The sequence below is a fragment of the Cyprinus carpio genome, chromosome B5 (genome assembly GCF_018340385.1).
Source record: "Cyprinus carpio isolate SPL01 chromosome B5, ASM1834038v1, whole genome shotgun sequence".
Taxonomy (NCBI): domain Eukaryota; kingdom Metazoa; phylum Chordata; class Actinopteri; order Cypriniformes; family Cyprinidae; genus Cyprinus; species Cyprinus carpio.
In genome coordinates this window covers 22,131,504-22,159,170 of record NC_056601.1, presented here as the reverse complement: position 1 = coordinate 22,159,170, position 27,667 = coordinate 22,131,504, and the positions used below count along the sequence as shown (strand labels likewise).

At 37.6% G+C, this 27,667-nt stretch overlaps 1 protein-coding gene across 6 annotated transcripts in view; it reads left to right on the top strand.

The window, feature by feature from the left end:
- Positions 1-27,309, top strand: part of LOC109090625 (CAP-Gly domain-containing linker protein 2-like) — a 34,973-nt gene extending 7,664 nt beyond the window's left edge. Inside the window, exons 3-18 of one of the 6 annotated variants that reach the window (XM_042724924.1) lie at positions 2,666-3,201; positions 9,896-10,020; positions 12,458-12,671; positions 13,858-14,055; positions 14,206-14,309; positions 15,436-15,496; positions 15,940-16,044; positions 19,435-19,485; positions 20,999-21,958; positions 22,370-22,427; positions 22,966-23,049; positions 23,203-23,359; positions 24,110-24,269; positions 25,269-25,457; positions 25,572-25,634; positions 25,712-27,309. In XM_042724924.1, coding sequence (XP_042580858.1) covers positions 2,666-3,201; positions 9,896-10,020; positions 12,458-12,671; positions 13,858-14,055; positions 14,206-14,309; positions 15,436-15,496; positions 15,940-16,044; positions 19,435-19,485; positions 20,999-21,958; positions 22,370-22,427; positions 22,966-23,049; positions 23,203-23,359; positions 24,110-24,269; positions 25,269-25,457; positions 25,572-25,634; positions 25,712-25,723 — 3,077 coding nt within the window. In that variant the 3' untranslated portion in view covers positions 25,724-27,309. The remainder of the gene's footprint in view (positions 1-2,665; positions 3,202-9,895; positions 10,021-12,457; positions 12,672-13,857; positions 14,056-14,205; positions 14,310-15,435; positions 15,497-15,939; positions 16,045-19,434; positions 19,486-20,998; positions 21,959-22,369; positions 22,428-22,965; positions 23,050-23,202; positions 23,360-24,109; positions 24,270-25,268; positions 25,458-25,571; positions 25,635-25,711) is intronic. The other 5 variants (XM_042724925.1, XM_019104447.2, XM_019104449.2 and 2 more) reach the window with 5 other exon arrangements.
- Positions 27,310-27,667: the final 358 nt, after the last annotated feature.

Below are 27,667 nucleotides of genomic sequence, written 5' to 3'. Positions count from 1 at the left end.
CTTCAGACAGAATTTACCAGCGGTGGGTTTTACATTATGTTTCTAAACCCCATTGGAATATACTAATACTTTTAAACTTCAAATGTTTCATAAATATATGGTTAAAGTAATCCATATCAGTACTTTAAATGATGAACATATTTAATTTAGACATTTTTTTTTTACATATAAATATTGATTAAAGCATATACGTAGAGCCCATCAAATATGGTAAATGGAAGCTTAAACATGTTTGCTTGACCTGCGAGATCCATCACTGCTGACGTGTACACGTCTGCTTCTGTGTGGTAGACTACTGACCTCAATAATAGTTGAATAACATCCAAAATTCTCAACGTAGACAGTCTGTCAGCTCTTAAGAGGCACACCGGCCCTGCATTGTTTCGCACCATTTATAAACAGCGAATTATGTCAGGATGTTTTTTTTTTGACTGATAAGGAGCCCAGAAATACTTCATATCAAAGATCTTTAACACCATGTTTATCAGTCCAAGAACATGTTGGAGCAATTGAGAAACAAGAGCAGTCATCATCCCCTCCCCCAGCATCAATAACCCCCCACACACATACGCTGAGATATGAAAGACTGACTGATTACATGCTAAATGAGCCGTGGCTCACACATCATCCTTCAAGCGGTATTCGGTAAGAGGCAAATGTGCAAAGCACCCAGGTTCATAAACTGTTTCACTGCAAATCCCATTGACCCAGATTTGTTCAGAAATTAGAGTGCGTCCCAACCTTGCATGGAGGCTGCCGTGACATCCAGACATGAGCGAAATTATGAAAGTTCTCTGATGCCACGCATTAAATGAGCTGTGTAACAAGTGTTGACAACATATGCTGTGAAATACAGAGAACATTACAAATTCTTAAAATGGATGTTTTTCGATTTACCTCATTGATTTATTAATAACCAGTTTCAAGTCAATAATTTTCCCTCTGAAAAATTCACATTACAGAAGTAAATACTTCAGAAAACTTTGTATGATGGAAATTTAAAACATATGGAAAGTGATGTTATTGTCAGGTGTCTAAATCTGGAAAGTAATACATTGTTGTACCATGGTACACTACTGTTCAAAAGTTCTTTAACTAAACTTTTAAAATATTTATTTCATGTTTAATCAGCAAGGATACATTAGTGACAGTTTACAGTGTTAAAATTGATAAAATTTACTGTTAAAATTGATTAAAAGTGACAATTTACAGAGTTACAAAAGATTTTGTGTTTCAAATAAATGCTGTTCTTTTGAACTGTTCATAACATCAGAAAATACTGAAAAAAAGAAGAAACAAAACTTGATGATTTCTGCAGGATCATGTGAAAATGAAAATTGAAGTAATGGTTGCTGAAAATGTAGCTTTGTCATCAAAACAATAAATTGCATATTAAAACATTAAATTAGAAAACAGTTCTTTTCAGATGCAATAATATTTGACAATATTGCTATTTTACTGTATTTTTAATCAAATAAATGCAATCTTCTTTAAGAGACTTCTTCAAAAACAAAGAACATTTTGTGATCCCAAACAGTTGAACAGTAGTGCACTTTGTTTTTTGCATGTTATTCCAAAGAAAAACTTCCAGTTTCTTAAACAATCCTGCATCTATGACACACTGTCAGTTTCTACAGGAAATAATTTCCACTCAAGATTCAAGATTTTTTTATTTGTCACATCCTCAGTTATATATATGATACATAACCAGTAGTGAAATGTAAGTTAGGTCTGCTCCAAAGAAATTTAGACAAGTATAAAACAAAGAAAGTAATAAACATGGAGATAAGATAATAAGACTGTACAAAATAATATAAAGAGCCTGGGCATTACACAATAATCTTAGAAAGGAGAATATATAATAAATATTTAAAGAAACAGGAATGTACTATACAAGTGAGGAATATGATGAGGTATGTACAGAGAAAAATATGAAGTGAAGTCCAACAGTGCAGGTTGTTACATAGCAACAACGAAACCAGAAAGTCCTTTGTGCAGCGACAATGTCAAGTAACGGGTGTGGTGAGTGTGTTAATAAAATCCTGTAGATGTTAAGTGGCTGAGTTAAGGAGCCTGATGGCCTGAGGAAAGTAGCTTCTCCTAAGTCTCTCAGTTTTGGCCATCAGACTACGAAAGTGCTTTCCAGATGGAAGCAAGGTGAACAGAAAGTTACTTGGGTGATTGGATCTCAAGCCTCATGCCTTATTTTGTAAAAATGTATGCACCTTTTTAGTAATATATCCAATAAATTGGAGAAACAGAACTATACACAAAAGGATACAAGAAAAGGGACATAATGCAACCATACAAAATACCGTTTATGTGGAGCAAACTCTACCCACAGTAATTACATTGGTATTGCGTAATTAGAAGTTCATCCACCTACAACAGTAGTTCCACCACTAAGAGATAGTTTAGATTTACGTCTCAAATAACACATTGTTGCATGGCAGAATGAATAGTAATACTTCAAAATGTTTGAGCGACAGAGAACCCTCCAGAATGCCTTGCCCCATAGACCTCCATTGTAAGTCTGTTATTGTACACACAGTTCTGTGAGAGAAAACACAGGCAGTTCTCTCGCAACTGACAATGTGCCACAAGTTATATCAATTGAGCTTAGTTGTGTTGAACCTGGAATATTCCTTTCATAATCTACTATCAGATCTTTTTCTATTCACAGGTTGCCCCTACAAGCAGACGACTCCCACCCCCAGCAGCAACGCCTCAGACAAGTCCAGCTCCAAAGCCTCTGAGGTGGGTGATGAGGTGGCCGGGGACTTTGTGGTTGGTGAACGTGTCTGGGTGAACGGAGTCAAGCCAGGAGTCATCGCCTATCTTGGAGAGACCCAGTTTTCCCCAGGACAGTGGGCTGGAGTGGTGCTGAATGACCTGGTTGGAAAAAATGACGGCTCTGTCAATGGAGTGCGTTACTTCGAGTGCCAGCCTTTGCAGGGCATCTTCACCAGGCCTTCCAAGCTCACGCGACAACCCATCGGAGACGGGAGCGATGAGCAGCAGCAGAACGCACAGCTGCAGGGTGGTGCGGCAGCATCTGGTCAGCGTGTGGTCATGCCACTCAGAGAAGGCATGCTCAATAGCTCCGTCAAAACCGGCAATGAGTCAGGATCCAACATGTCTGACAGTGGATCTGTGAAGAAAGGGGGAGAGAAGGACCTTAAGGTCGGAGATCGAGTGCTGGTGAGTGGTGGAAGTTTTTCTCAGTGAGTATAATAGTATAAATATGTATATATATCAAGATCACAGACAGATTTGATGATGGTGAGATCAGATCTCCATGTGGAGCACCGGCTGTTGTCAGATTGCTTGTGCATTCAAAAATCTCACTAGATTATTATTAAAATTAATGGCAAAATGAATGTTTGGAAATGTAAACTGATATTTTCACTACAGCAAAAGATAGAAATAACTGACCGAACACCATTCTTTGGGGTGAAAATACTAATGTGCCTAAGACTTTTGCACAGTAGTGTATGTATAAAGTAAGTATAATTAAATTAAGTATATATAAATAAGTAGAATTAACGTATGTGTTCATATGTGTTAAGGGCAAACGTTAGATTTTTGACTTTACAGTAGATGGGAAACCGATTGCTCCCTCGTGACCTAATAGAGCCTTTCGCACCGCTTTAGTTACAGAACTAAATGTACAGTACTAAAGTACTGGGATGATTTTGCGCGAACTGTTTCCCAGTACCATTTAAAGGGTTGCATTCACACCGAGAGTGTGTACTAGGATGTGACGTAAGCCGGTCGACAGCGATGTCATTTGTGCGTGGCTTTAAACAACGTTAAATTGGAAGAAGAAGAAGAAGCTGTGTTTTTGTTGTGTCTCGCGGGTTTTACAATAATGGACATGGAATGTCGACGTATACGTAAAGCGATGGCGTAAAGACATTTGCTACAAGTGCCTGCACTTCAGCGTCCGTATATTTATCGATGTTCGTCATAGTTGCGAAATAAGTTGACACAAAGTTTACAGTATGTTACACTGCGTTTTAAATCATGGCAGGTGAGGGCGTTTTCGTAAGCGTCCGGCCTATTAATTGTCTACTTATGTCATGGGTAGTACCTGTTGTGCTGGTTAGACCCTGCTCTGGAGTAGGAGCTAATTTGGTTCTCGAAAAAGGCAGTCTAAAATCGCACCCAGTTCCGGCGAAAATGCCCAAAAGTGGGTAGTTCCACAATTAGTTCTGGTACTATGAAAAGGTTCCTGCGGTGCGAAAGGCCCTTTTGTAAACTGTATTTATGACAAAGAACTGCACAGATACAGATATTCTAACAATCTATCGATAAACACGCCTTGTGTCCTCTGTTTCTGTTTGAGTTCACTCGCGCTGCTCCACCGGGGTCTGTGGATTGAAGAGCGCACTGAAAGATGGGGAGGAGACAGGTCTTCCGCCGTTTTCATATGAAATTTAAGCGGACTGACTCTGAATGCGATTGTGAATTTGTGTACAGTTTATGGAGCTAAATGCTATAGCCCTGCTAAAAAAGCCTAGCAACGCCCATGCTTCTTGCGTAAATTTCGGAGAACCAGGACAAATATTTCAATCGATCGCTCAGGCATTTAAGAGGCACCGAAATGAGACACCGAAATCTGCGTTCTGATTCGGTTCGGTGCATTGGGTTTCAGTACCCAACCCTAAATCAGTATAATCAGTCAATATAATCAGTGATTGAAAATTGTATTTTCTTTGAGACTATAGCACTGTATAGGATGTTATGGTTGTGGAAATACTCAATTTTATTAGTATCTGATGATGTGGAGCTAGTTTCAACCAAACCTTTTGTAGACCGAGCTACTCTATCCATTTGCATGCTGTTTTATTATTGTGCTATCATTGATTTCAGATTAGCCTGTCCTTAAATGTCATGTAAAAAGCTTTTGTGTGTGTGTGTGTGTCTGTGAATGACTAATGTGTGGCTTTCCTTGTGTTAGATTCCTCGTGTTAGGTAATAGATGCTGCCCAATAGCTGTCTGCTTCACTATACAGTTGATTGGCTGTGGGTCAAATTGCTTTCCATTTAGTATAGCACAGCCCTAAAGCTTTTTAGGCTGTCAATATTCTTAATCAGATGGGATTACTGCTCTATAAACCATTCAGCCATTGATCTCGGCTATCTACTTGACTGTCTGCTTCAATCCTGACTGACACCTGATTGGTTTGTTTAGTGAGGAAACCCACTTAGACACAGACACACCAGTTTCTATAGATTCTGTACTTTTTTATAAAGAGATTTTTACTAATACAACATTTTATTTAAATGTTAATTGTATGTAAACTATCTCTATTTTTTTCTTTTTTGTACACAAATTACGACTGTCCCTCTGGGGCTAATTTACTGCATTTTTGTTGAGCTGAAGGACAAGTCGAAGTTATCGACTGTGGATGCAGTCGATAGAGCCTCAGTTGAATTTAATCTAGTATATTCCTGTAGGTGAACTCAAATCCTGTCAGATCTGTGCACAAAATGTTTAGAATGTTTTATGACATAGATTTTGTGTATAATTTGAACTGCATTAGAAAGATGTCAGTTCCCTGTTGTTTCCCCCTACAACTGATATCTTATTACCTTCATGCTGTAGTGCATGAAGGACCTCTCAAAGTCACTGCTTTTCCATTGTTTGCTCTCCCAAGACTTCTACATGCACATGTGTGAAAACGATACTCATATATCAGCAATATATGAGCCACAGACCAGGACTCAACAGACTACCGTGACAATTCCTTGTAGCGCTTTCACTTTATAGCTCCTCCAGCAGGGCTAACCACTTTGCACAACCACACACCAAATTATGGAATCAGTTTCCTCTTCACGTGATCAAAATTATTTTAAAGCCAATGTACGTCACAATACAGAAGAAATGATTTGTGGCTACTTCTGTCTAATCACAACTTTAAATATAAATGCGGAAAGTAATTAGTTATATCACCCAGGCTTTTTGCCAATTTTATTCAGAGACAAACCCCTGTAAATGAATACTTTCCTACTTTATATTATGCAAAAAAACAGTACTCCAAAGGAGTAGTATGTCCAAATACACAGTGTTTGAAAAACAGTAGGCAATGACCTACTATTTACGTAAAGATTGTGTCAAGTGTGCATTTGATGAACTCTTGTTCCATGTGGCCCCATGAGAGTTGTGAATGGTGAGAAAACAAATGATGGTGTAGTTCATACAATAGTGTCTACTCTGTTAGTTGTAGCATAGAGGGGTTCTTCACTCTGGTGTTATTGAGCAGACTTCTGAAGGTGCCTCAGACAGCTCAGACAATCCATCAAAGGAACTGGAAGGTGGATCAAGTTGAGGCTTATGCTGACCGATTGTGCATCTGCAGTGTAGTGAGTGAGAGATATCGTGAGCAGTGACTGAGTCAGCTTTCTCCACTCCTCACTGCTCATCTCTGTGCTGTGCTCATGTATTCTGCTGAATTTATAGTTCTTCTCACACTTAGTAGAGCTGTTAGACGATAGCAGCTCAAAACCATATTGTTCTTAAGTGACTTGGAAGGTTTTGCCAAACGTGTGTTTGACACATGTTTTTACCCTCATAAATTGCTGCTGTTTTGGTCTGGGACGCCAACCATTCCGACATGAAAAAACAGCAATGAGATGACATGATAAAGTAAATATTGCACATCTGGAACGTTCCCTCAGGAATGTTTGTATTATCAACTTATCCACACTGGACTGTACTGTGGCTCATCTGCCACGTCAGTTACACACACACACACACAGACTCGCTTACTGGCGGGAGGAAGTAATGGGTCTGTCTGAATATATTCTCTTCCGGACGCTCTCATTTTTAATGCCAAACCACAGATGTCTCTGGAGCAGAATGTCTCGCAGTGCTAAGAACACCACATGATGAAGCTGTAAAAACATAAACGGCTCTACTTCAGCTGCAAACTTTTGTTGAGGCTATATGATCTGTGTATTTTAGAAGAATGACGAGGCCCCACAAACTGACAGCAGGAAGAAAAATTTTTTTTTTTTGCCTTTGACATGAATCAATGCAGAATTGTAGGGTTCTCATTTTAGTAGGGATTGAAATTATAAGGAATTTTATTATTCTGGTTAACAAAAAGACAAATTATTACATTGAAATTTTAAATAGTTTAGAAGAAAGAAAGCATTTCCTTGTGAAAATAATTACTCTTTAGCAAACTTTTACCAAGAGTACATGTTCAGATATAATAATCTTTAAAGAATATACTTGAGTGTGAACTGAATGTAATGTTTTTTACCCACTGAAGTAGGACTTAATACATCTTCATTTTCTAATTTTATAATAACTTCTATTGTCTTTGAAATATGGTTAAAGTAAGTTCCCAACTGCACTGACAAGCATTTATGGTAAACTTAAACTTTAATGTCATCTCTACTGAAACTTGTGTGTTATGTAGGCCTATTTAAATATATTTGCAATTGCACATTTGACATGATAAAGTTGCAATGTAGCACATTTAAAATATCTTAACTACAAATGTAATATCAAATAACACACTACAGTTAAAATTATAATCAAATACTTTTATTTTGTATGTTAGAAGTGTACTTATTTTTACAGCACAACAAAATATTCTTAAAACAATGATTTTACAGTTTTTAAATATACTTTTAATATTTGAAGTGCACTACAAGTGCACATTCAATATAATTAGGCATGCTTCTTTTTCACAAAGGGTGTACAGAGCTAGGCTTTAATTATTGGTACACAATGTTGTCCAGCTGGTTCACACTGCAGCTTATGGCCAAGAACCTCCCACTTAGACAGGATGAGACTGTATAACCCACATGTAAAGCAACCAACCACACATACTATAATAACAGAATGCTAGTGTTGGAGGGAAAGCTCAAATAATGGCATAGTAGTCTCTACAATTGGTTGTACAAACAGCATCATAGAACATGACTAAAATGTATGAAGAACATTTGTTCTAGGTGAACTGATTAAAAATTGACTTCCAGTGGTGCGTAGAGACCAGACAATTAAATTGGAACTGCAGAATTTCATTTAACATTTGCAACTCTTGTCTGCAATATGCATCAGTTGGTCAGTGAACAGGCTGTGGGCGGTACGTGGGGCGTGCTTTCTGAGTTTGAGTAGAGTCAGATTAAAACTTAAATGTGGACACAACTGTAGGCCATGCATGTAAGCATGTGTTTATGCATTTATGTTCCACTGTTTACGTATCTCCTCCATCACGCTCTCTAGTAATGGCTAAACCTCAGACCCTCGCCAAAAGATCTGTGTGTGTTTTTTGCTGGGAGATATGATTGTAGTTGTATGTACTTTTGTTCCAAAGCAATTCAAAGCAGACATGCTTTTGATCCATAACCAAGAGGGTATGTCTTTCATTAATTCTTTGTTTTATCTGTTGCTTTTTCTTTAGTTATTGCAGTTAATAGATAATGGCTCTCGGTGTGGAATTAAGCCAAAGGATGGATGGTTTCCTGCTTTTCCGTGTTCTGTTTTGCTGTGTCATATGACTAAGCCTTGATAGGGAGACCCTTCTGGTGTAAGGCTGGTTGATAAGGAACAGTAAAAAGATGTCTTTGTAGAAATGTGCCTCAAGGTTTCGTACTAGGACTATTTAAATTTTTCTATTTTAGGTCATTATGTAAAGTTAAATGTTTCAAAAATGTGAAATTGTGAAGTTTATTCATAATGAACAATTGACAGAAACTTAGAACAGCAAAAATAAATGCATTTGATGCATTCAAATGATCATAATGTTTTGAGAGGGTTTATTTGCTGGTTATGGACACCATATTGGTCATTAGCTATTTTAGGATCAGTTGCTCTTGAGATTTCAATATTTTCAGTATTTGTGTAGTGCATTGATTGGCCAGAATAGTTTATTAATGCAAATACTGCAATATTAATCCATGATTTTTAGTCTTTCTGCTGTCAATCTAAATTTAACAGCATCTATTATTTAATAGGTTTTCTGTTTCTGAACAACACAAAGAAAAATCAAATGGGTATATGTCACAAAAACTGCCAGTAAATGTCCCAGTCAATTGTAATAATGACTGAAATGAGTGAAATAATTTTAAGGAGAAAGGTCAACAAATCTCATACTGTGACTTTTAAACCTTGTGACCTTGAGAGTATTATTCAGTTTACATTTCTGTATGTTATGCATAATTTATCAGTAAAGCTATGAATGTGACCTGCTTGGAACCAGAGCCTTTTCTTACAGCAATGCTCATCTCTTCTATTGTGTCTATTATGACTGTGTGTGTATGAAAGAGGCAGATTATTTTTTTTACAGTACTATGAAAGCAAGCTTCTGAAGCACACAGAATGTGTGATGTACAAATCTTTGTTTCTAAAGGACGAAGTATGCTTTCTTATGTGTAGTTGGGCCATCACTAATGAATAGCCTGTGACCTCTTTTTTCCCCAGTGCTGGGTTTCTGAATCTAGGCCAGTTCAACCAGCACAACAGTCATCCCCAGTTACATTTCAGAAGCAGCTGGCAGACTTTACTACACTACACTGCACTGCTGACATTCATTTGGACCAACTCTCTCTATTTACCTAGATGTTAGACTTTTTAGACAAACATTCAGTAAGTAGTGGTAGACAAATATTTGGCCATTTTAAGAGCATCAACATGACTTGAAGCCAACTCATATTACCTATCACCTATTGGTTTCAAAATATACCCTTTTCTGTTTTCAAACTTCACAAATGGTTAATTATATTTGGTATATACATGGTATGTAATTTATGAGAAGACTGATGAATACAGATTTTTTTTTCTTTTTCAGTCTTTCAGTGTTTCAGTTTTGTTATACAGTTATTACAGTAAACCATGTGTCCATGTAATAATGAACCTCCTCTGCTCTCTCCTCAGGTTGGCGGCACTAAAACAGGAGTAGTACGTTATGTGGGAGAGACTGACTTTGCCAAGGGCGAGTGGTGTGGAGTCGAGCTGGACGAGCCGTTAGGGAAAAACGATGGAGCTGTAGCTGGAACCAGGTACATCATTAGTCTTCTGCTAACATGTCCTGTCTTTAGCAACACCCTCAGTGGCCTTCAGCATTAAGAGGTCTCAATGTTTCATGCTTTTTTCAAAGAGACTGTTTAGCATGTTAATATATATCAGTTGTAGTGTGACCTACAACATGGAATCAAATGGTGATTTTCCACTGCCTGGTACGGCTCGGCTTGGCACGGCTCAGTACGGTTCCACTGCAGTTCAGTACCGCTTTAGATGTCGTTATAGTTGTGCCGCCTCTACTGCTGTGACTCCTGAAAAACTTTTTCATTCCGCGTCACCCTATCAAGCTCTCGCTGGTTCCGCTCCTCGGCTATCAATGAGAGGAACATCTGTACTTTTTCAACAGACAATGAAACAGCCACTTTTTGGTTGTTAAAAAAGGTGCGCTTGTTCAAAACTGTTGCGTTTGATCCTTCGCTGGTTGTGCTCATTTAAATCTAGCGGTTCTGTTGTGTTTGTTTCGCAATTTCAGTGATGCAGGTAGTCACGATTCTCTACGACCAATCAGTGATCAGCAGAGTTTCACTTGGAACCTCAACCGAGATGGTACTAAAAAAACCAGATACCAGGTACTGTACCCAGTGGAAAACCTCCCAAAAGTTAACCGTACTGACTACCGAGCCATACCGTGCCGTACCATGCAGTGGAAAAGCACCAAAAATGGACCCTTTTTAATTTTTTCAATACATCCTGGTTTTATTCAGCAGTTCATCAGTTCATGTTATTCCTGAAGCAAAAAAACGGTTTGTCTTTTTTCAACATCTAATAACCTGATCTTAACCTGATTAATGGTCACTGTTCCCAATCCAAACAAATCCTGACTGACAAACTCCCACCCTCCCACCTTCCCACCCAGTTTTTGAGGGAAATTCTGTCACATTACTGAAGTAAAATGGGTTACAAACACAGTTTCATGTTGACTTTTAGTAGTAAAGTACAGGCCAAGTAATTTGGACATGTAATCATTCACATGCTGAGCCAAGGTTAAACCTCTGCTGTCTTTTCAATGAAGAATGGGGATGGTTGAGTTCCAAACAGGAATAAACAGCTTCATAGATACTCGTTAATTGTTGACATTTGGCCCAAGGCCGGATTTAGTAGATTATGTAGTTTGTTTTTATAATGATAACTTGACATCTTGCTGGATATTTGCCTGTGTTCAGTTCAGATGATAAGAAAAGAAACATTTACTATGAGAAAACAGTAATTACAACAGACCTTACATTACCATTCAAAGGTTTTGAAAGAGCTTTTATGCTTACCAAGACTGCATTTATTTATTTATTTATTTATTGAAAAAAACAGTTACATTGTAAAATATTGTTACAATTTAAAATAACCATTTTTAAAACCGTTTTACTACATTAAATTGTATTACTTTAATATGGAGTTTAAAATGTAATTTATTACTTTGATTGCCGATATGAATTTTCATCAGCCATTACTCCAGTCACCAGTGTCACATGATCCTTCAGAAATCATTCTAATATGTTTGTTGCTCAAGAAACATTACTTATTATTTCATTTGAAAATGGTTGTTTTGCTTAATATTTTTGTAAAACTATGATACAATTTTAAGGATTTTTTTCCTGGTAAATTACTAGTAGTGCATATGTTGACATTTTAATGTTAATCCCAGCTTATACGCATGATTATTTTACTCATTTACTCATCTAGTTCTTTATTTATTATATTACCATATAAATTAACAATCTCTGCATTACTGGTAAAAGGCAAAAACTTCTGTCTAAAAGCAAAACAGTGAAATTCCTAATATTAATTCTAATACTTCTATTCTATTTTTTTTCTTCTTCTTAAAACAACAACAAAAATATGTTCTGTTGTCACAAAGAGGTTTATTAAAGGTGCAATGTGTAATATTTACAAATATCTATTGACAGAAATGCAATATAATATACACAACTATGTTTTGAGAGGTGTATAAAGACTTTACATAATGAACCGGTATATTTTTATTACCTTAGATTGAGCAATTTATATCTACACACACCACAGGTCCCCCTAAATGGAAGTCGCCACTATGTTTGTACAGTAGCCCTAAACGGACAAACAGCGCTACAGAGAGTGTTTCGTCACTTTGTTGTTCTTGCGAATAAAACACTGACACAATGATGAACAAGTGTCATATAATAAGTAAATATAATTCTTTAATTTACCGACGACATCTTTACCTGTGGCGGCCACCGTAGCTTCTCTAAAGGCAGGGGTGAGCAACCTCACTGCTAGATGCCGCTAAAATTTACACACTGCACCTTTAAGTGCATTTATTCAGTAACCTCAATCACAAACAATATAGTTAAGATGTATTTTTGCATTTCTCACAGTTCAGCACTGAGAAGGTTTGATCGCAGCTATTTCCTCCCTCACTTCCTTATTCACTCTGTCTCTCACTAGATATTTCCAGTGCCCGCACAAATTTGGCCTCTTTGCTCCAATCCACAAGGTGATCCGCATTGGCTTCCCATCCACCAGTCCAGCTAAAGCTAAGAAGAGCAAGCGTATGGCGATGGGTGTGTCGTCTCTGGCTCACAGCCCCTCCAGCTCCTCCATCAGCTCTGTCAGTTCTGTGGCCTCCAGTGTGGGGGGGCGACCCAGTCGCACTGGCCTGGTAAGGGATGGTAAAATGGCAAAAAGAAAGCGCCAATGCAAACCATGTCTTATGTTGACATTTGACGGGTTCTGTGTTAAATTGTTCAATTAAAGTTTTATTAAAATGTTAAATAATAGTAACTGTATTTTTTTTGTAACGAAAAAATGCATAAAAATAAGGCTTTTATAAAAACACTGAATAAAATATTGCTTACCAACACAAACCATTCACAATTGGGCTAAAATAGAAGGCTCTGAATGATACTAAATGAAGAGCCATTTGGGAGCCATAAGAGCTGGCTCTTCTAAGGGAGCCGAACCAAAAGAGCGTACCTCAGTTACACTGCTAAAAATCATCTGTTTCGTTTTAATTATCATGTCTATCATGTTGAAATCATGCATTTTAAAGCCATGTCAGTTCAGACTTCTTATACAGAGTTTTCTGAGTGCCGGCATTGGAAGCAAGCGCACAGAAGGCGGCTGTCACACGGCAGAAAGTTCTCTTTCATGTCTTATTGCACTTATACTGTCAAATTTTCACAAGTTTATGTTAAAAACACATGAGTTACACAAACACAGTCGGTTATGTCTGTGAAGGTAAACAGCTGGGAAGGACATCGCGAAAACAAAATGGCAACGCCGTGAGTGGAAACGTGCAAATTAAGGGGCGGTAACTTTATAATAAGATACGTCATGGGGGAGCGAAGTCTGAGCGGCTCATTTTTACATGAGCTTGACGAGAAAGACTTAGCAAAACAAAGTTAAGGGGTTGTCCTATTTCATGTTTTTTGGGTTGGTAGATGCACCAGAAACCTGATTATATATTAATTAAAATGTTAAAAATGCATAAAATAACCATATTTCTTTTTTCTTCTAAAGAACTATTGTTTCTGAGTTTGTTTGTTCAAAAGAGAATAAAAACAATCAGCTGTGTGTCACAGTTACAGGAGAAGCTTGCCGAGAAAGGCTTATCAAAACAAAGTTACATGGTTGTCCTTTTTTATGTTTTTGGGTTTGTGGATGCACCAGAGACCCGATTATAACACTTGAACATGGAAAAAGTCAGTTTTTCATGATATGACACCTTTAAAAGGGTCATTATGTGTTTTATCACTTCATCACTTTAAACGCTTAATTCATTGTCGAATTTGAATCCAAAAGTCTTATTTCATTTCACTGAAGTGAGTTTTTTTCCTTCATTCGAGTTGACGGAGACATCCTCGAGGTACGCACGGAAGATCTCGGGGACCACGGCTCTGCAGGAAGCCCTGAAGGAGAAACAGCAGCACATAGAGCAGCTCCTGGCTGAGAGAGACCTGGAGCGGGCCGAGGTCGCCAAGGCAACCAGCCATATCTGCGAGGTGGAAAAAGAGCTGGCGGCACTGAAGGCCCGACATCTGCAGGTGTGACTCACACATATAAACACAACACTTAGCCTATATGTGCATTTCATTTACTACATTTACTCAAAAATATAAACTTGCACTCTCCATTTAACACTGCATTCAAATGAATTTCTGAAGAACAATGACCTTTTCTTATATCTCTTTCAGTATGCAACAGAGGCAGAGAGCAACCTACAGCAAGTCCGAGCCCTGCTAGCAAGCACACAGAAAGACAAAATGGAACTGGCCAATCAGCTCGAGGAAGAGAGAAGGTACAGTTTTGCTTGTACATTGTAGCCTCATATATTGTATCCTAACATTTACTGTTGGTCAGTTTAGTTTTTTGTCTTGGTATTTGAGTTAAAGGTGCACAAAATATTTCTTTTTAATTTAAAAGTTTTAAAACATAAGGTGCTTATTGAAGAGCAGGGAAGAGTGGGGTAGCTGGGGCACTTCTTAAGTTGTCCCCTAGATGAGGAGTAATAACAGACATTTCAGGAAGTTTGTTACCCTATAAAATTAAAAGGCATATTCATCAGTAGTTCTCAATGGGGGACGCCTTTGAGTGAAAAAGGCTAATAACACTGGTCTATATCATAGGCCCATAGAAAGAGCTATAGAGTGATTCAGTGAGGGATGAGTTGGATCAGTGAGAAAACCTATACTATGTTTAAAATAAATATGAAAGGGGTCATAAACTGAGAACTCAAAATTCCCTAAATTAATATTCAGAGTGATTGGTTTTCACTGGTACATCTTAAAGGGATACTCCACCCCAAAATTAAAATTTTGTCATTAATCACTTACCCCCATGTCATTCCAAACCCGTAAAAGCTTCATTCGTCTTCGGAACACAATTTAAGATATTTTATTTAAAAAAGTCATTATTTTTGTTTTCTTCGCTTACAAGAAGTGTTCTCGTCGCTTCATATAACCCAGATTTCACGTCTGATGGCAGATGGAGTATTTTGACGATGACTTTCATACCTTTTATAGACCTTGACACTGTTATTTACTTGGCAGTCTATGGGACAGTCACAAGCCTCCTGGTTTTCATCCAAAATATCTTAAATTGTGCGAAGCTTTTACGGGTTTGGAATGACATGGGGGTAAGTGATTAATGACAAAATTTTCATTTTGGGGTGGAGTATCCCTTTAACCTACTCTTCACAAAAAACAGTCATGGATATATCACAGCCATGAATGACAAATACACCTGGAAATAGTGTATTTATACAATTATATTTGGTAATTAAACACTTGTTTTTGTGTGATCCGGCATTCATGCCAATAGGCGTCAGTATAAAGTCCAAATCTGCTGTCTGTCTACCAAAGAAACAAACAAAAAAGTAAATGAGAAATTCCCTGACACCTGGTGGTCATTATTTGTTATGACAGGAAGGTGGACGATCTTCAGTTCAGAGTTGAGGAAGAGTCCATTACCAAAGGAGACCTGGAGGTATCTGCCTTTTTTACTACTTAACTATATTTTTACAACTTTCCTGGGAGAGGATGTGTACTTTTTTCAATTTTGAGAATTTCTGTGAAGATAACTGAAAAACTGATGCCATCACTGACTGATAGAATTCATTAATTTAGAATGTCTTTCCAAACATCTTCAGTTCTCAAACACTTTTAATTCTCAATTAATATAATGTCTGTTCTGACTAAGGTCTGTTTAAATGTATGTAAAGGTATTAAATATGTCTCTGTTTTTCCAGCCCTATACTGTCATGCCGAATGTGAAAGCATACTTTGTCTTGCCTTTAAACGTCTTCACACTTTGGTAGTATGATTGGTAAATAGCTAAGACCTGTGAATCTTTTTCTGTGCTACCTATGTATGTCTATTTTTCTCTTTCTCTCATGTCTTTCCATTTCCCCCCTCTCTTTCTCTCTGTAGACTCAGACCAAACTGGAGCATGCCCGTATTCGGCAGCTCGAGCAGTATCTGCATTTGGAAAAGTCCAAATCAGAGCGGCTTCAGAAAGAGTTAGAGGAAAAGATGGTAAACATGCAGGGAGATGAAACACCCCAGCCTGTAGCCATCTCTCCCATTGCCATGTTTCTGTCCCTTTGTTAGAACCCTTGTCTGTGGGTTGCCACTGCTTGTGCTTGATTGACCAGGCCTGGGATCTCCATCATTTGACAAATTTAATGCAACTATTTTATTTTTATTTTTTAACTAAGCTAGTTGATCAGAAAAGATCAGATATTTTAGGCTTATTTTAACTGCACCCATTTTTTTAGCGTTTAGAGTGTTGATTTAATTGGAATTTACTCCAGCTCTGATGAGAAATTGCATTGCTGTGAAAACCCAAATTCATGAGTGTTGGAGATCTTTGCCTGTCTCTGTGGGGCAGCATTGCTCCTGATAGCCAGGAACTGCTTTCACCTTTCATTTGCAAAACTTTTATTCATGTCTGTCTTCTCTTGTTCACTAAGCATCTGCCTGAGACCCTCGGGTGGAGTTGAGGAGTTATCTTCTCCACAGTGATCTCATTTCCTCACATTAGCCTTCATATTGTGTTTTAGATGCTGAAATACAGCCTCCAACCTTTGAAAGAGTTGTGACACAAACCCCCTCTGACACATCTACACTGCATTTGTAGCCCTTATTTTTCTATAATTAGAGGTAGTTGCTAAGGCATTATAGTTATTATTGGTCATGCATATTATTTCTCTTTTGCCCAAAATTGTTGTACTTAAATTGAAAGTTCGCCCAAAAATGAAAATTCTGACATTAATTACTCACCCTCATGTCGTTCCAAACCTGTAAGACCTTCATTCATCTTTAGAACACAAATTAAGATATTTTTGATGAAATTCGAGAGCTTTCTGACCCTCCATAAACAGCAACACAACTGACACGTTTGAGTTCCAGAAAGGTAGTAAGGACATCGTTAAAATAGTTCCATGTGACATCAGTGGCTTAACCTTAATTTTATGATGCTACAATATTAATTATTGTGCGTACAGAAAACAAAAATAATGACTTCATTTAAAAAAAAAAAAATCTCTTCCATGTCAGTCGAATGTCGTGAACATGCATTGAAGACTGACACCTAAAAGAATTTGTTGAATAAAGTCATTATTTTTGTTTCCTTTGAAACACTAGCAATCATTTAGTCTTGTGTCTGTCCAGAAAACCCGATTACTGCCATAATGACCACCACAGAAACCCTAAAAACACCCTAGTGCCCACCCGGAACACCACAAATACGACTTAAACAACCATCAAAACTGTTTTGCAACACACTAGCTTCTAAGCAGAAAACCCTATCAAGAAATGCCTAGTGACTACCCAGCAAACCCAAGCATTGCCCTAATGTCCACCAACACCCTAGCAGCTGCCTTAGCAAGTGACCATCCAAAACACCCTAACGTTTATTAATGCCCTGATGACCCCTCTAAATACCTAGCAATCTATCAACCACCCATATCACCCTAGCTAAAATATCCTTAGCACCCTAGTAACTGACTAACAATGCCTTTGCATACAACCAGAACGACCAACACCCTAGTAACCACCATGAACACCCTAGCAAGCGGCTAGCAATGTCCTATCAACCAACTAGCAACACTCTGGCAACAACCAAAATTCTAGCATTGTGGTTTTGCGTAGACAAACACCACTCAGGCCCAGTATTAAGGGTTTTAATCAATGCAATCAAATATGAACAACAAAATACAGGTGTAAACAGGGTCTGAAAACTTTTGAACTTGTCCACTTTTGACCACTTCCAGAGGTACTTGAAAACTCCACTAAAGCCTGCCTCCTCTTATTCTTAAACATTATGGGACGTGATGTCGAAACGGGCTAGCCAGACAGGATTTAAACTTTGCCGTCTGAAATCATAAGTTTGGTATCAAGGTGAAAAAATGCCAGTATTGTCTTACCAGTCCTGATTCTAACACATATCCATAGCATTTGGTGTTGTTTTGCAGCAGTCAGAGCAAAAATTAAAGCTCTCTGGAATAGTTTTACATGGTCTCCCTTTGCAATATTAGCTTATTTTGCAATCTTAGATAAAAAATCAGGAATAAGCCCATACATACAGCCGCCCAAAGACCCTCCCTTCAAAGCAATCAGGAAAGAGGCTGAAAGTGGACAGAAGAGTTGGATTAAAACAGCAGGTGTAACCAGGAATGTGTCTCCATGGTCAGCTTGTGTTCCGATCGACCAAAACTCATCTTAAAGGATTGGTTCACTCAAGAATAAAAATTTCCTGATAATTTATTAACTCCAGTGTCATCCAAGATGTTTTATGACGAGTGGGGCTGGGCCGAGAGCCGTGGGAACGGAGCGAGGCCTGTGGAGTAAGTGATAATGCATTGATGATGAGTGATTATTGGGTATAGATTTGCAAGTAGGTGGTCTGGAAGGATAAAAGGAGGAGTGACGACAGTGCAAGACGAGAGAGGACAAGCCCTGGACTTTATTTTGTTTTGGTTGTGTTTGTGTGCGGCAGTCGCCGTGAGTGGCTGCAGCACTATTTTAAGTTTTTTTATTTTATTATTAAAATAGTTTAAATGTTCGCCGGTTCCCGCCTCCTTCTTCCTGTGACTACGAACTGTGTTACAATGTTCATATCTTTCTTTCTTCTGTCGAAAAGAAATTAAGGTTTTTGAGGAAAACATTCCAGGGTTTTTCTTCATATAATTCACTTCAACGGGGACCAGTGGGTTGAAGGTCCAAATTGGAGTTTCAGTGCAGCTTCAAAGGACTCAAGAACCCAGCTGAGGAATAAGGGTCTTATCTAGTGAAATAATCAGTCATTTTCTAAAAAAAATAAATAAAAATATAAAAACACCAATTTCTGTAGTTTTTAACCACAGATGCTCATCTTGCACTAGCTCTGTGATGCACATGCGCGTCTTCACAAATTTTTGGAAAAGTCACATGCATGGGCGTTTAACTTTCTTTGCACGTTCACTTTGTAAACACTGTGTTGGTGCTCCGTCTGCGTCATGTATGACCTTTCCAATGCGAGGTCAAGCTAGTGCAAGATGAGCATTTGTGGTTAAAATAGTATATACATTTTATTTTTTTTAAATGGCTGATTGTTTTGCTAGATAAGTCCCTTATTCATCGGCTGGGATCGTGTAGAGCCCTTTCAAGCTGCATTAAAATTGCAAGTTGGACCTTCAACCCGTTGGTCCCCATTGAAGTCCACTGTATGGAGTAAAAACCTTACTTTCTTTTTGACTGAAGAAAGAAGGACATGAGCATCTTGGATTACATGTTGGTGAGTATATTATCAGGAAATTTTTATTCTGGAAGTGAACTAATCCTTTAATATCAGGCTTAAACAGGGCCTCACATTTACTTGGGTACATATGAAAGTGCAGCACAGTCCAGGCACTCTAATCAACAGGATCTCACATTTATCAACAGGTCAGAGGCAGGCTCCAGCCAACACCCATGCGGCTGGGCAAGAGTGTCAAGGTGATATAAAGGGAGTAACATGCTGTGTGGTTTTCAGAGTGATCTTCTACTTTAAACACGAGTATTATATTTAGATGTGTGCTCTTCTCACTTCTCTCTTGTGGTTTGAGACTGCATCTATGAACTCTTGTAGTAATAGCTGATTTCTGATAACCTCTTTTCTTTGAACTATCAAATTTGCAGATGACTCCACAATGACTAACACTAATATTTGTTTGCTCTGTGAAATGAAAAACATCTTTGAATATTTTTTCTTTAAACATAGTTTGAATCCTAGTAGTGATTGCCTGTGTTCCTTTGGACTGTTCCATTCCATCTCATATTTTCCTGGCTGCTTTTAGATGGTCAGACTGAGAAAGGCTTGCTTGGGCTTGAATTCAACAGGAATGCTGGTGTAGTTTCATAGGTTGCACTATATCTGCTTTTTTGCACATGCAAGAGCCATTTTTTCAAGAAATGGCCATTCATTGAAATGTTTGCAGGGCAAGCAAATGCTTTGTTTGCTTCTTATGACTGTATTGCCATCCGGTTGCTAGTTCTAGTGGGCAACTCTCAAGAATTTTCATACCAATTATCAACAACATTAAAATGTTTATTTAGGGGATGCACAATATATAAACTTATTTATATAATAATATAATATTTAAACTGTTTTTACAGAAAGACAATATGATGAATGTTTTTTAAAACAATGTGCTAGAACTTTTTTGTATTGGAAAAAAATACTCTTTTTGGAGAATGGATTATTATTATTATAAACAGCTGTTTTCACTAGTGTACTGTAGTTTTAAATATCTCTACAATCCACAATAATGCAAAAATAATAGAATATGAATGGTTTTGATTGTAAAGTACATTTATATACAGTATATCAAATATATTTTAATTGAAAAAAAAATATATTATATTCTTCCATTATAATGATGATGATGATGATGATAATTCTCAGTCTTCTGTAACTCAAAAAAAATCACTATAATACTATAATGCAAAAAATAATATAAATTTATTGGATTTAAATTGTACAATAAATTAAATTAAAAAAATGTAAAGTTTATTTGTAAGTGTGCATCATGGAAGTATTTTACATTTTAATGAAAATATTACTTACAGATTTACCTTTTTATATGACAATTGTGTATTGTTTAGTTTTGTTTAAGTGACATCAAAATATTGTCGCATAAAATAATTGTCCTAAAATGGTATTTTCTTAAATGTTTTAAGACCTCTAAAGATTTAAACAATATTGGCCGCTGCCGATATGGTTCTCAGTGTGCATCCCTAGTTTAATTGTCTGTATTGTTATTTTCACCACATTTAATAATGAGCTTTTTCCACTAGATGTCCATTAGTTTGCTCTATTTTAAATCTCTAATTAAATCCAAAGACTGAGTTCAAAGGTCTCGTTGAAGAAATGACTAAATCCTTTGAGGATTGCCCCTGAACAGACTGGAGGTTTTGGCATATAAAAGATGGAAGATGCAGGATTTCTGACCCTCTTTCTGCCCTCTAGCAAACTACAGTTGAGGAGAAGAGTCGTGTTATGCAGCTGGAAGAAGAATTGGCATTGCGCAGGGCTAAGGTCGAGGAGCTCCAGGCTCAGCTTCAGAGAGGTTCCTTCGGTCCAGGCACAGACGCTGGAGACAGCGGCATAAACTCGGAGACTCTGGTTTTGCGGGAACAGCTTCTGTCTGCAGGCCGTGAACGCCGTGAAGAGAGCAGCCTGTTGCGAGAGAGGTATGAAGCATCCTTGAGCAGCAGCCAGAAAGAAGTTGAACGACTTAAAGCCACAAAAGAACGTCAGGGCCAAGAGATCTCCGACCTGAAGCAGAGACTTCAGCAGGCCACTCGTGAAAACATGGAGATGATGGACAGCTGGAAATCCAAACTTGACGCTTTGGTTGGAGACCATCAACGTGCTCTAGAGGAACTGAAAGCCTCGCTAACAGGAGATCGTGGGTCCAGTGAGAACAGTGGAGGAGAGGGTGAAGGAACCACACCTGAGATGAGAGCAGCTCTGGAGAGCTTAAAGATGGAGAAGCAACTGGAGTTAGAGAACCTCAAAGCCAAACATGAGATCGATGCTGCCGTAATGGCCAAAGAGCGTGAAGATCTACGTGCTCGACTTCAGGAATTACGGAATCAGCTAGAGGAGAATGAGGAGAACTGGAAGATCCAGGTGGAAGCCAAGTGCAACCAGCATACTCTGGAGCTCAAAGAGGTTTCAGAGAAGCTACAAAAGGATGAGTTGAGGATCAGCGAGTTGAATAGGTCCCAAGAAGAGCATGAAAAGGCCACCCAGCTCCTCAAAGAAGAGCTGGAGCTGGCTGAGAAGAAGATGGTAGATTATGAGGCCCTGCAGAAAGCTGAGGCTCAGAGCCGAGCAGAGATCCTCTCACTGCAAGAGAAGCTGAGAGTCAGTGAGAACCGACTGCAAGCGGTAGAGGCAGATCACACCACCCAGGATGTTAATGTTAGTGACCTTTGGGACAAAACCCGATTTTAATGCTGAATTTTAGTGAATGTTATCCAGGTTATTTTGTAGATTCCAGTATGTACAGGGCTAAAACTGGAATTTGATAGTATATATTTAGAACCAATCCTAAAGAATCCTAATAGGATGAATAAGAATCAAGATATACTAAAACTAAAAAATCGAAAATCCGGAAAAATAATATGAAATTTTGATTTATCCAGAAGGATCTTATTTGATGCTTAGATTATCCTTATGTGATCCCATTGAAATCACATGGCATTAGCTCCAAATTCTAACGGAAATTTTAAAACCTTTAGGATTGTTGACTATTGTTGACTAAAATAAAAAATAAAAAAACACATAAAAGTGTTTTTAAAGTTCACTTAAATATGTTTTCTTCCCATCCAGATGATCGAAAAGAATGACAATTCTGAAGAGAAGATGAAACTAAAACAGAATATGGAAGGTACGTTTACAAATACTGACAATGAAAAATGTTTACTTCTGTAATTTTACTTCTATGGCTCAAATATTTGGGCTTTGTATGATTTAAAATTTTTTTTTTTTTAAAGAAACCTCTTATGCTTACCAAGGCTGCATTTATTTGACCAAAAAGTATAGTGAAACTGTAATATTGTGTAATATTATAACAAATGAAAGTAATGTGGCATGAAAAGGTCTTTGCCCCCATCCTGTTTTTTTTTTTTTTTTTTTTTACAGGTCACAGTTAAAAAACATGATCTGTTATTTTTTTAAGAGCAGCATTTATATGAAAAAGAAATATTTTATAACATCATAAACGTATTCACTGTCACTTTTGATGACTTCAGTGCATTGTTTCTGGATATATTTATGCTATATGTATGCTAAATCATTCAGGTATTAATGTTTTATTTTTGTTTATTTTAATCTACATTTAAAAAGTAACTATGCCATAGTTTTCAGACATTTCAGCATTTGAAGGTTCTCTATACCTGTGTTTATAACTTCAAACTTTCCATTAGAAACTCTGGAGAAACTCACAAAAAGGGAAAAAGAAGTATCCACTCTAACAACCCAAGTAGATGCCCTGAAGACCCAAATAACTGGTATTTATCAAATTTAAAGTGTTACATTTATGTCATTCTTATTATGTTTTTTTGTGAAACAAGTAAGAGAGCTATATATAACACACCATAGGATGATGCTAGTGATATTTTATTCTACTTCTAACAATAAATGCAACTGCATCTTGTGTGTAGCCTTGGAGGAAAAGGTTCGTTTGGGAGAGAAGGCAGCAGATAGACTCGTTAAGGAAAAGACGCGCTTGGAGGCGGAGCTGGAGTCAATGACCAAGAAATCCCATGATGCATCAGGCCAGCTTGTGATTATTAGCCAGGAGCTTCTGAAGAAAGAGAGGTAAAGAGCATAACATGGAGGAGGAGAGGGCACTTTGTGATTTATAACAAAGCACTTGAGATGATAATGACAACATATGGTCCACATGGAAATAATTCTCTCACATTTCAAGAAATGCTTTAATCATCTAATTTACACTTGTAAACTTGAATATAGTGTGTACTTGAGCCTATATTTTATTCCTGTCACGGAGAACCATCATCTGGATTGTATTGCTTCCCAATAAACTAAATGGTTAGCCATGTACCATTGCTGATTGTAATCTACTCGAGAGCAGTTTGAGTTAATGAAGACAGTTAGGCTCATTAAAACTGTGGCCAAAATGTCATTTAGCCTTTTCAATCAATGCTACATGCTGACTGGATATCCTGTCAGGGGTTTGGGCTCTGTCCTTAAAGGGATAGTCCACCTAAAAATGAAAATCTTGTCGTCAGTTGCTCACCCTCAAGTCTTTCCAAATCTGTATGAGTTTCTTTGCTCTGTGGAACACAAAAGAAGTCAGTTTGAAGAATGTTGGTAGCCAAACATTTTTGGTTCCCATTCACTTCCATAGTAGTACCAAAAATACTATAGATGTCAATTGAAATCAAAACCGTTTGGGAACTTTGCATTGAGAACTAAAAAATATGTACAAAAACTTATTACAGTTGGTTGGCTTTGAATAGGTCAAGCACACATTGAAATACATAATTTATATTATAATATTGTTTTTTATATAATTTTGTCTTTCTTTGTGTGTGTGCATATCAGGAGCCTGAATGAGCTTCGGGTGTTACTGCTGGAATCTCCGCGTCACTCTGCGGGAGTGGATCGGGACCTCGGCCGTGAAGTCCACAGAGCCGAGTGGAGGGTGAAGGAACAGAAACTACAGGACGACATCAAAACTCTGCGAGAGAAACTTTTGCTGCTGGTGAGATATATGAACAGAACCCTACTAATCAAATTTTCCTCCCAGACACAAATGTATGTATATACACGATTGTTGAAAAGCTTGGAGTCTGTTACATTTTTTGATCACAAAGGCTGCAACTATATAATCACAAATGCAGTAAAAACAGAAATATTATAAAACATCATTACAATTTAAAATAGCTGGTTTATATTTTAATGTTTAAAAGTGTAATTTATTCCTGTGGTGGTAAAGCTGAATTTTCAGCATCATTACTCCAGTCTTCAGTGTCACATGATCCTTCAGAAATTGTTCTATTATGCTGATTTGCTGTTCAAGAAACATTTCTTATTATCAATATCTTGATATCGTGATAGCAAAACTGTCTCTATTATCGTGGTCACATGATGATATGAAACGATAGGTCTTCCGGGCAGTGTAGATTTGTAGAAATATATTTAAACTTCTTATTCTAACATTAAAGGTCTTTAGGGTTGTGTTTTGGGGAATTATGGTTTGGCACAGTATCTGTCAAACGAAATAAAACCGAAAGCACAATATGGTTTAATCCCTTCATCAATTCTGTTTTTGCTGCATGTTTTAAAGTGAAGCGCACACATTGAGGCGATCAGCTCGTGATCCTGTTTTTTGCCGCTTTAGAACGGCTCCGTTCACAGTGAATGAACGCAGTTTATTTCATGTGCTGCGAGTTTAGCACTCATTTAGGAATGCAACAGCCACCAGTTCTGCTTTATTTTCGCTGCAGATGATTACAGCATTTCACTAGATTTGTAGAAGCCTGTTTTGACTGAAGCTGGAATTTTACTGGAATAAAAAGAGGGTTTAGTCCTCTTAAAGTTCAGGTACAAGTCTTTTTTTCTGACATGGGTTGGCGCTTTATGCATATGTGTGTGTATGTATACAGAAAATGCTTTTATTATGTAATACGCTATTTTTGACTGTGACGGATATCACTGATATATTGTGCATCACTTTTATTGTACAATTTCTTTCTATCAGGGTCGGGAGAGGACATCTCCAGACCACCGTCGGTACTCGATGATGGACCCATCTGCTTCAGACACAGAGGTGGCCCGTCTGCGTCAAAGGCTGCTGAACACAGAAGATGCCCTGAGGAACGCTCTGGAGCACAACCAACACGTGGACCAGCTAGTGCAGGCCATGCGCACCCGACCGGACAAGAACCAGGTAAACAACAGACACCTGACCTCAAACCTGCTACTGCTCCTGGCTATTTCTTCAGTGGACACACTAACATGCTCCAACAGTGTCACAAATATCACTCTTTCGTTGTGTCCACAGGCACATGCTAGTGCAAATTCTGCAAATGGAATCCATCAGGAAGACGCTTCCTTCACACAAGAGGTTAATAGATCTTTATTCGAAGTGGATTTAGAATCCTAATATTTCTGTATCATCCTAAACTCTGTTTCTCTGTCTAGGAAGAACACTGATGAGGGCTAAAACGGTTCTCAGATGTTTAGGGAAGAATGGAGGTGCATTGGGAAAGAAGAAGCCAATTTGATGCCTAGACCTTTGGACTAATGCTTCACTGGACATCTTATTTTCAGTTTACAGTTAACACCAAAACAATGACTTTATAGATGAACAAACAGAGACCACAAATGGAAGAATGTCTCAAATGATCCGAGATGCTATAAAAAGACATAACGGAAGTGGTTTTTAAGGTCAGTGGTACAACACGGACAAACTGACACACCGGCCCTGTAGACTACCTCCGAGATGGACAATATTGTCTGACTTAACAAACGAGAGCATGTCGGTCAGGATACTTGAATCCTCGGAAAATCCAATAGCCTGCTATACTCTCAGTTGGCTGTAACCGTTTGCAGTTTAGAAAACATTTTTGGCCTCGATTTATACCGTTTAATTTATTTGCCGTCTATGCTTTTTAAAACTGGTATATTCAAAGAGAGAAACTGGCCAACTTCCAGCATAAGGTTCGAAGGTCTGGTCACTAGATACTGTAGCAAACAAGGAAATAAACCAGACAGGCTCCCTTATTCCATTCCTGCTCAGTTTTGTGTTGATTTTCTTCATAGAGACATGAATTTTAAGGTATGAATTATACAGTATTCCGCAACCATGTTCAACAGAATTAGCAAGTTAAGCTTCAAGAACCAGTATTGCAGATTCAGTCCATATCAGTGCATACTTTTCTAATATTATTAAATATTAGCAGACAATGCCAAGTCACATACTGAGATTAATTTAAATGAACAACGAACCAACAGCTTTTGTTTCATTTTGGAATCATTTGCTGAATCATTTCATTCTTTTCATTCAGTTTGGAGGATCTTTTCTTGACACGCTTAAAAGGAGGTACTACATGCACACGTGACAATTTTTAGCTGAATTTAACAATTTTGACTTTTTCATTGCAATGACATTTTGCCCAAATGATATAGCTGGATTTTCAATTGCCTTTTTAATTTTATCTTTACAAAAGTGCAAAAAAGCTTGTTAATTTACATGCACACAACATTTTATTTCATATTTAAAATAAAGAACTTTTTTTTTTTGTTCATATCCAAGTATTTTGATAAAAGGAAAGGATCAACTGTAGTACCTCCCCTTAAAAGATCAAGAAAGACTTTTTAGCGTTTTCTCTCTGATCAGATTTCTCTGTCCATACACACCTTTGTAGTAACAAATCTGATGTTAAAACAGAAACCGTACAAAACATAACTGCAATCCCGTAAATCAGTGTCTGCTCAATGGTATTCCAGAATTGATTCTCTCCTTTGAAAAACCATGTGGATGAAATACTGTGCAATTCGGTCATGTTTGTTCATTAGGCAACTTTATACTGATGCGATTGTCATTACAACCAAGAAAGCATTTTCTTTTTCGAAAAGAATAGGGAAAATGCTAGGGCTGGCCCCAAGTTTTGCAGTTGAAATTGCTTTAGATTGCAGTTGGATTCGATAAAAATGCCTTTTATCTGTTGGGAAACAGTTCACTCACCACTTGCTGTAATGGTTCCCAAGAATCAGTAATTAAACATTAACAAAAGAGACACTTTGTTGTGTTTTATTCGTAACAAATGATTTCCTCTTATTTTCAAAAGGGAAGGTTTGTATATAAGCACTTTCCAATTCATCACTATATACTATATGAAAATATCTATCTGTCATTCTCAAGAAGTTTTGCCATTTGAGCCTGAAAATGTCAAGCTTTTATTTAACATTTTATTTGAAAAGGTTACTGTCGTATTTTTCTACCATATTGAGATGCATTAATATTCAGATTAGTGGTCAGTAATATGGTATTTTTAATGGATGATTTGTATACCGTTACCTTAATCCAATATCAATATCCGGAGTGCAAAATATGTTGGCCATATGAGCACCAGGGCCATCTGAAGATACATACCT